Genomic DNA, 10,245 nt, shown 5'->3' with positions numbered 1-10,245 from the left:
TTTTAACTTTAGAAACTAACTATGTAGCTGGCTGTTTTCTCAAGACTACCAGTTTATCTTCTGCAGTTTCTGATGATTTTTACATGTTTTGAAGCAGGGATATCTAAAAAGCATAATGCTTATGCAATCTTGTTTTGTTTACTAGTGAAGTAGTTTTGGTGGTTTTACTGGAAGAATGTTAATCATTAAACCAGAAGCTATTCACAGCATTTTAGTTGAGGGCACTTGACACTTGAGGACTGCTGATATATTGTGAATCCTTTAGGCTCATTATCAATGGCAGTGGTGTGAGGAACAGAACCAGGAGAAATTGTTCTATATTTATTGGCAAGTCTTTGTACAGAGTATTCTTCATATACAACAGAAACATATTTTTTTCTGTACCGGTGAGGAAGATATGTATCTCTATGCATACAAATTTCAAGTGTAGGCATTACTTTTTGTAGAGGAATTTCTTGCTTAATTGAATATCTACAAAGAGTGTTTTTCCAAGGGCACAGTTAGGAGTTCCCCACCTACGTTTGCTCAAGTTCAAGTTAGAGAGCAGATTTTTCCTTTATTCGTAGAAAAAATTCTAATGTGTGTCACAGGATCATTAAGAATGGAGAAACCTGTAAAAAGTCTAGTCCAACCATCAACTGTATAGTTTATAATAATTTTGTATAGAAAAATGTGTTTTTTGCCATCCTGTGAGGAAATATGTTCTATCTTAATAGCTTTAGTGCTTATCTTTCATAACATAACCAAATTCACCTTTATGACTTCTGTGAAATGAAAGACAACTTTCCTGGAAGTAGAGAGTTGCATGCAATCAAAACAACAACAACGAAAAAAAAAAACAAACAACCAAAAAGGAACCAAAAGAAAAGAAAGCCCAGGTGTCGCTTATTACAGGATGAGCAAGACAAACGTGTGATGCAAATTTCAAAAAAGCAAACAGTGTAATAATATGAAGACATTAACAAGACGTAAAGCAACAGTAGAGAGGTATCAATGCCTTTTACTGAAACAGTGGTGAGAGCTGATCAAGAATGATGGGTCTGACATTAGTAGAAGTGAATATAAAGTAAATTTCAATGCACTTTTAATGGAAATCGGGGTAAAGTGTATAACCACTAAAACACTTGTGTTCTGGAACAGGTTTCACAAGGAGAGAGTTTTGTTTCATATTTATAGAGAGAAAGAAGACCTGTGATTGTAGAATTGTGGTGGTTGCCATTGTTTTAAGAGATTTTAGAGGTTTTTGTTAATTGTTTTTAAATCATTTGTATTTTTTTGTTGACACCAGGATGCCTTGTTTTTCCTGAAGGACTTTTTCACTAGCCTCTCTGCAGAAGTGGAACTCTTAGTTACTCCAGATCCTGAAGGTAAACTTCAAAATATCTAACATAAATGTGTTCTTTCTGTCTTAATGTGTGTACGTACCTATAAATAGACACACAAGTCTTATGCATAAAATAAGTTATGATATTGACCAAAAATTAACAATAGTGCTTAACTTTTTAGAAAAAAATAAACTTTGGGTATTTTTGAATTTGTGTTTTATAAACACCAACAAGAATTTTCAACATTTGGGAAGTCTGCTGTATAAAATGTTTCACCAAAATTAGAGCATGTTTAATAAGAACTTCTGGAAAAAATTGAGTAATGTATATATAACAATTGAGAATTACTGTTAGATCAAAACAAAAACGTTATTTCATACTTCTTACATAAATTAATATGTCTGTCTAACAGTTTGGGGTTGTGTAACTTCTGGAGAAGAAACAGGTCAGTTTTATAACTAAGCAGTACAAAATGTACATGTACAGTTAAATCAACACTTCAACTAAACATCTGATGCAAAAAAAGCCTTACATATTGAAATGCACGTTTTCTTTATTAACTATATCTGTGAGTTTGTTAGCAGTTACGATTTACTTATTTCGATTGAGACATCGTATTGAAATGCCTTAGTGATGAAGTACTACCTATGCTCTTATTCAAATTGGATGGATTATTTTTGCTGATGCCTAAACCTCAACTTAAGCTTCTTATAATGATTTCTAATGATAGCTAAGTTATTATCCAAGAGAACCTAGCTGTTATCCTGCTAGTAACGTTTGTAAGTACTAATGTAATGTAATTAGTAGTAATTACTAATTAATATAATTATGTTATATTAGTATTTACAAAGGTTAAGGTATAAAATGACTGTATAAAATGGAAAAATGAGTCTATTTACTATGCATAATCTTTTATCATTTTAGTTAAAAAGTCTCCTGGTGCTGAAGTTACTTGTAGTTTGCCCAGGTATGCCAGTAGCCTTAAGGACCCGAGTCCAGTCATTTCTTTCTCATCACACAAGCAAACAAGTGAAAATGGTAGCATTGATTCTATGGATGTCATTAATGGAGATGATCATCGTTTCTCACAAGAAGTGACATCATACAGTGATCAGCCAGTATTTTTCAGGTAAATTTTAGTTAAAAAATTTCAAGAGACCCACAGCTATTTTACTGATTGTTTTAAGGAAGTATGGTGATAAACTTATGTATCTTAAGCGTAGTTGTGGTGGTGGTTTATTCACTAATAAGAGAAATTAAATATATTTATTTCCATAATTGGAAAGTAAATAATAAATTTTTTGTGAACTTTAGCGCACTACTGTGCACAGGACAAGAAAATGAATCAAAGCTGTGCCATCTACAAAACCAGTAATATATTTTGCAGATAGATAAAAAGAGCAGTCTTTGTACTCTGACAATGTAAATTAGATCTAATGTAAATAGAGATGAGAGTGCTTGAAACAAAGTACATAAAATAAAAGAAATCACAGAACGGGGATGAGATTGAAATACCACAGATTGAAATACCACAAGAGAAACTCCTGAATGTGTTCCTTACTGAGAATTGATTACAAAAATTGCAGCTTGTTGTCCAGAAGCTTTTTCTTCATTATTTAGACTGTAAATGAAGATGTTTGTTTTGGTAAGCAGGGCAGAGCCAAATTATGAGAGAATGGCTGCGGTTCTGTTTTTATCAAATATATCACCAAACGAATTTTTAATTAAGTTTCATCATTTGCAGTATATTTTCTCTCTCTGCAAAATTCATGCCATGAAAATTGAGGGAAGGTGTTCATGTTTAAAATTAGTAGCACTTCTATAGTGTTGTTAAAATTACTGTAAATATTAACTTTGTCGAGATGGTAATAAATCAAGAAAAGGTGAATTTGCAGTTTGTACACTTATTCCACAATACTTCAGCACTAGCATGATGTCTAGAGGATTTGAGGTTTACAGTAAGAGGTGTGGCATCCTATTCCAGGAGAATGGGAAATCATGGGTTTCTTTTTGAAAGGATTATCTTATTTCTTGCTGCTGTTCCTAACTCTAAAATTTCCTCTGTATATCTTAGAGAGTTTCGTTTTACATCAGAAGTTCCAATACGGCTTGATTACCATGGCAAACATGTATCAATGGATCAGGTTTGTGTATAATGCTGATTCTGTAGAACAAAAAGTCCTGTTTTTTCTCTCGTAAGATTTGGGCTATATTTTTGTTGTTGTTGTTCCCCACTCATTATTGATGCAATCTCGAGAATCATAGAGCTCTTTCTTTCTTGCAGTTTCAATAAAGCTTAAACTTCATCTTATTTCAGTCTTAATCTGAATACTGAGAAGTAGCACTTCCAGGTATGATTAATGCAATGAGACTTGAAAGTCATATTTATAAGCTCAGTGACTGGCTAGAAGTCTTCTACATGTCTGTGGTGGCCCTCAAAAAAATACCAAAATTGCACAACGCGTTGTTTTTTCTGCTTAATGCCAAAATATTTTTCTTTTGGTTCCTATCCTGAGTGTGGATTTCATTTGTGATGTCAGAATGTGGTACAGATTTAAAATAAAATTGCTCATATTTCTTGTTAAAATACTTATTAGTTAATCAGATTGTTTTTATTAGTAATTATATTGGATTTTATAGAGCAGACCTCAGAAAATTCTGTTTGCAAAGCTGGATTTTTGTTCTGTCATGGCAAATCAGTAAGAGAACAAACAAATAAAAGCAGCAACATTTTGAACAAACAATACTGCCAAAGAAGTTGTAACTTGAAATAGCAGCTTTGTGATACCTGAAACATAGTAATGCCACAGCTATGTTTCCATTATTTGTTCTACCTTAGTATTTCTGAAGGTGCCCTCTTCATATTTTCCTTAGAGTAGCTGATTAAACCAGATTTTAACTTCTTGCAAGTTTTCACGTAACTTGCAAATCAACTGGACATGGAATTCATAGCGCTCTGACTAGTGGCATTTGGGTTTTGATGGGATAAGCAACTTAGGCAGAAATGCCTTCAGAAAGAGTTAAGATACTGAAATTCTCTCTCACATACAGGTAGTGTTGATGGGTGAATTTTTATGTTAACAAAACATTTCACTTACAGGGGACACTAGCTGGGATTCTTATTGGGCTTGCACAGTTAAACTGCTCAGAATTAAAGCTGAAGAGACTTTGTTATAGGCACGGGTAAGTTAATTAAATTTTAGCTAGCATTCGAATTCCAAATTGGATGTGTTTACAGTGAATAATTGAATATAGCAAGCAAAAAGGAAATTCTCTGATAACATACATTTCTCAAATTCAGTTTTTATAGTGAGAATTTAATTTTGAGTAGGCCAAAAACAATTTCTGGTCAATTGCTTTTTGAATTATACAAAAACTATAATTGAGAAATATTTATTAATTGACAGTTAAAAGAACAACATCTATTTTCAGGAAACTACTAATATATGTGCTACACTCTGTAATTTTATTTGTGTTTGTTTCCTGTTGAACTGGATACAGTTTTGAACTTTGCTTTTGTGAGTCACATGAAGCATTTTTGTTAGCCAAATCTTTGCTTATTTCAATGAATAATACATTTATTTTATCAGGAATTTTTTGTGTTTTTTTTAATAACAATAATTATTTTATTTATTTCAGTTTATTAGGTGTTGATAAATTGTTTTCCTATGCCATCAGTGAATGGCTTAATGATATAAAGAAAAACCAGCTGCCAGGAATTTTGGGAGGAGTAGGACCTATGCATTCACTAGTGCAGTTAGGTAAGCTAATTTTTAATTTCTGTTCAGGCACACAGTGACATCGCTTGTTTTTTTTTTTAATAATTCTTCTTTTCATTGTTTTGTTTTTGTTTTGTTTTCCTAAAACAGTAACAACAAAACACTGGTAACTTGTTTCTACTTCCCCTCAAGGCATCCTGAGAACTTACTAACTCTGATGTTCTTCCTTCATTTCAGTTCAAGGTCTGAAAGACTTGGTGTGGTTACCAATCGAGCAGTACCGAAAGGACGGCCGTATTGTAAGAGGCTTTCAAAGAGGAGCAGCATCTTTTGGTACTTCAACTGCAATGGCAGCCCTGGAGTTAACAAACAGAATGGTTCAGACAATACAGGTATAGCATATTGCATGTAAAATTAGGCATAAGTGAGAAGTGTTGCTAATAAGTGCTTTATGTTAAACTAATATCTTAATGCTATGCTTAAGCTTGGGAGAACGCATAAGAATAAATAAGTGCTGTACAAATAGGAAAACAGAGATAAGATAAGGCAAGTGTTGTTGCATTTGATGAAATCATTCAAACTGCCACATCTAGAAATTGTACTAAACTATTGCCCAGCACCCAGACTATTACGTGTTTCTTAGAATACCTTGTATGAATTACATTGGGGAGAATAACCAGCAAAATACTTAGCAGCACTAAAAACATTTCTGATATTAAGAAAGGTCTTGCACGTGTTTTCTCCAGTAATAGATCCTGAAAACTTTCTGAAAACATTTTCAGTACTTATTCATTGAAGAGGAAGAAAAAGTAATAGACAGTAACTCTATTCATGGTTTAAAGTGGTAACAAATTTATGTTCCTTAATGTTAAATACCTAATGATAATTTATTTTTACCACCTAATTTTGCAAAGATTGTATGTGTGCCCATGTGTGAACTTTCCTAGCCAAAAACTGATATTTTTCATGAATGGATGGAAATGTGTCTGATTTTGTGCATGCAAGAAAACATATCATTGCTCAAATGTTTCAAATTAGTTTCATTTTGAATGTTTTAGACAGATTAGAAGACGCTTTTGAAGCAACAGCAGTTGGGGAGAGTAGGGAGGGAGCTAAAAAACATTCAGTATTTGTTGTTTCATTTTTGATCTTAATATATAGTTAAAACTGCACCCATTTTAGAGGTTATTGTAGTACAGAACTTTAATCTGATGTAAATGACTATTATTTGTAGTATTAAAATAATTTTGTTTCAATTATGTTTCCCTACAAGTAGTTTAAGTATGGGATGAGATGCTGAAATAACACTTTTTTATTTTACTTCTGTTCCTGATCGTCAGGTGGCTGCAGAAACAGCGTATGACATGGTATCACCAGGGCCAACTTTTATTGAAACAAAAAAGATTAAACGATTCCCTCGCCATCGTTTGGCACATCAGCCAGTAGATCTACGAGAAGGTGTTGCCAAAGCATACAGTGTTGTAAAAGAGGTGAGTGCAAATGTAACTGTCCTTAACAAAATTTAAGAAATATCAGAAAAGACAAGTAAGTAAAATGTGAGATGCTAGTTTAAGCCAACCAGCTGACAACATTTTGAACAAGACTATCTTCATCAGTTGTTTCAAACCAATAGAAACCTTGCATGGAATAAATAAAAACGAATTAAGATGTTAGAGAAGCATGAGTAGGTCTTCAGTTTTGAGATTTTATTATTGTTTAGAAGCATATAAGGCTTCTTTTTTTTTTTTAAATTACCATTAATTTTGAGATTGTTAGTGTAATGCTGTGTGCAGACAAATAAAAGCTCTGTCTCTTTACCTTGACAACACATTAAAAGTTAGAATGCTGATGTTTCATTGTTTGTTTGTTTTCTGTTGAACTTTTTGTATTTTAGTTCTTGTTGTGCTTGATATCGTGCCTAGGAAATTAAGTCTCAGCTGGGGAGTTTTCAGTGAATTCTGTCATTTTTGAATAGCAATGAATAGCCCAGAACTTCTTCCTTTCTTTACAAGAAATGCCACCAGAAGCTGCTTAAGTCATTTTCATCTGTAAGATCGTGATAGTGTTATTTTAAGCCTCATTAGAAGAGTTAAATCAGATTTGTCTAAATGTAGTTGTATTACAGTTACAATCCAAAAAAAAACAAAAAACAACAACAACCAAAAAAAAACAACCAACCAACCAAACAAAAAAACCCAGCAGTTTAAGTTGCTCTTTAAATTAGGAGAATTTGCTTTGTTGTCTTTGGCATAACTAATTTCTGTTAATTTTTTCAAAGGGAATTACGGACACAGCCCAAACCATCTATGAGACTGCTGCTCGTGAGCATGAAAACAGAGGGGTGACTGGAGCAGTAGGAGGAGTCCTCCGCCAAATTCCACCAACTGTGGTGAAACCTTTCATTGTTGCAACAGAGGCAACCTCAAACGTTCTAGGTGGAATGAGAAACCAGATCAGGCCAGATGTGCGTCAAGAAGAGTCTCAGAAGTGGCGCCTTGGGGAAGACTGAATTTATAAATCAGGCTCAGCAGCCAGCTAGCAAGGCTAGAAGTGCAGAAGATTTTCCCATTGGCAGCCTTAGATGAAGCTGAATTTGTTTTGCTCATCTCAGGAACAAGCAAGGTTTTTGCCTATTATTAGCAAAACATCCAACCAAAAATACTTACAAAGTGGAAAGGAAATTGGTACTTGCTTATGCTGTGTGTTACCAATACATTTGGTAGATAGTGCCAAACATAACAAAGCATGCGCTTGCCAACTCAAGAGACATGCTTGCTCTATTCCGTTTACCATATTTTTCTTGGTAGATAAAACATCTGAAGCAGCAGCCTATATGATGAAACTAAGTATACTTCAGAGAAGGTTTTTGAACATAGTCAAGAAGCTGTCTTCAATAAAGGGCTCTGCAGATGCTCTTCACTGACTAAAAGATAACAGCTTTCATTTTGGATTTGAGATACGGAGGCATGTAATATGGAAGCAAATATGATAATATCATTTAGTGATCGTAAGCATTGCTTTTAGTGTGGCACTTAAGGAGCAATCTTGATAACCATTCAGAATTTAAATTCAGTGTCGATACACCTGTGAACAGGATTTGTTTCTCAATATTAAATACCTACTTCTGTGGGTCTTTGAAGAAACTGAATGTTGCAGAAATGTTCTCTTGTGTTGCACTTTAAAAGATATGGCCTGTATATTGTGCTTTTTTATAGTGTGAATAAAATGTAATGTGCATTATCCTTTATGTGGTTAAAAGCTTAAATAAGTAATTGATAAAAAGCATCATTTGATGATGATTCTACAGAAAGTGTCTTAAATTTATTTAAACTGCTTGTTATATGTAAAAACACTCTTCTGTTACGCTAATTACAAAGCTAAAAATAACTGTTCTTCAAAAAAATAGCAGTTACATATTGTAGCAAAAAGTTCTTCATAAGAATGAGGAATTCTAAGTAAACCCAAATTATTTTATAACATCATGGTTAAAATTCTCTACAAAATTTAATGATCTGATTTTATTTAAGGTTGCAAATTTGCTGCTCTTAACAAGATTTTTTTAAATTTAAATCATGCATCATCAGTTATTTGGCAATGAGCCATTTAATTTGAACTGGGAATAGTTGAGGATTTGAAAGACAAAAACCTTCAAAAATCAAAGTTGATTCTGACACTCTTTACAGTTTAATAGGGGAGCAGGTCTCTGCAGAGCTTTATTAAGCCACTGATAGTGCACCATTTCTGGGAAACTAAAAGCTAGACACTAGCTGTGCAGGAATAAACCTTTATTCCTTGTACTTGCAAAGACTGGAGGATAAAACGTAAAAACTACTTTGAATAGAAAACTACTTATTTTGAATTTCAGCAGTTTAAGAGTTTGGGTGACCAATTGGAACATTAGTTTTTGCCAGTCCTGTTGTTGTTCTGCAGATGTGCCATCGAAATGGACAAATCTCTGCTGAAAGGTGCTTTTTGTTTGACTTGAATCTCTAAGGGTGATCAGAGGATAGTCTCCTTCTCTCTTTTTTTTCTTTTTTAATAATCTGCTATTAGCAGAAACTTTGCTGATACACTGTATTGCAGGACAAAAGTAGCATATGAAGGAAAACAGTATAATATTAAGATGAATAAGCATTAACTAGCTGTTCCTGGACACCAAAGAATTTGTGTGGAGGATAAATTATTTGTAAGAGAGATCCCTTCTGCTGGAATGACCTATTGCAGACTGCTTTTATTATTTTTAATAAAAGACATCCATTTGCAAGCAAGTTCTCACATGGGTGGAAGGTGCTATTACAAAGTTGGCTTTCATTCACTGGAATCTTCATAGTTGTATGTTTTGAAGACCTGATAATTTCATTTAAGCAACACGTTGTAAGCAGAAGGAAATCCTTCTGAGAGGACAAATACCTACGTATGTGCAATACCTCCATATATGAAATACTTTCTGATGTAAAAATACTTGCTTCAGTTCATATTTTTCTTCAGTAATGTTACCAAATGCTTCAGTAAGAGCTAAAAGTGAGCATTTTGCACAGGAATGAGTTCCATGCTTGCTATTCCACACCTCCGGAATGCCTTCTGAAGAAGTGGTAATGAATCAGTGCAAGTAAGTAGCAATTAATCATTTTCAATTACAGTTACTATACTACATCCTTTCTTCTGGTCTAGTTCATCTAGTTAATGGAAGTACACTGTAACAGTGTAAATCTGCATGTTTTCTTCCTTTTTGACATTGCTTAAAAGAGCATTGGCATTTCAATGTTCATTTTCCATTCTGTCATCATCTGATTGTACAGGAGTGCAGTTTGAACATATTTTTATACGAGGGCATGCTCTCAAGGTAAAACATTTTATAGAGTGTCTGTTGACAATACAGATTGTACAAATTATTAAACTTCAGACATTTCACTATTTAAACCCTTGCGTTTATTTCTTGTACTTTATTGAGCCTTTTCTGGGAAACTTAAGATTATTTTTTCCTTAATATTATTTTTGTGACCAGTTTCTTAATTTTTGAATGTATACTCTGTACTGTTTTTGATTTCAGTAACATCATGTAGCACTGGATATTTTAAAAACCAAAAACACTCCTCAGACTGTGCATTGTGTTTTGGAGCACCTTGTTTTAAATCAAGATATATGTTGCCTATCAGAGGTTCTGCTCAATACTTAAGACTTTTGAGGCATTTAATTCATGA

The 10,245-nt window shown here is 33.4% G+C and overlaps 1 protein-coding gene across 1 annotated transcript; it reads left to right on the top strand.

Moving 5' to 3' along the window:
- Positions 1–1,282: 1,282 nt before the first annotated feature.
- On the top strand, positions 1,283–9,961 carry LOC104911236 (autophagy-related protein 2 homolog B-like; the record flags this gene model as incomplete). The annotated part of the gene is made up of 8 exons (XM_010711894.3): positions 1,283–1,367; positions 2,250–2,454; positions 3,400–3,469; positions 4,426–4,508; positions 4,965–5,086; positions 5,282–5,436; positions 6,385–6,534; positions 7,323–9,961. Coding segments are annotated over 8 exons (1,101 nt in total), but the record flags the coding sequence as incomplete, so codon positions are not given.
- Between the last annotated feature and the right edge of the window lie 284 nt (positions 9,962–10,245).

Source organism: Meleagris gallopavo, chromosome 5, assembly GCF_000146605.3.
Source record: "Meleagris gallopavo isolate NT-WF06-2002-E0010 breed Aviagen turkey brand Nicholas breeding stock chromosome 5, Turkey_5.1, whole genome shotgun sequence".
In the NCBI taxonomy this organism is placed as follows: domain Eukaryota; kingdom Metazoa; phylum Chordata; class Aves; order Galliformes; family Phasianidae; genus Meleagris; species Meleagris gallopavo.
Note: the sequence above shows the minus strand (reverse complement) of the source record. Positions and strands in the feature narration are given on the sequence as shown.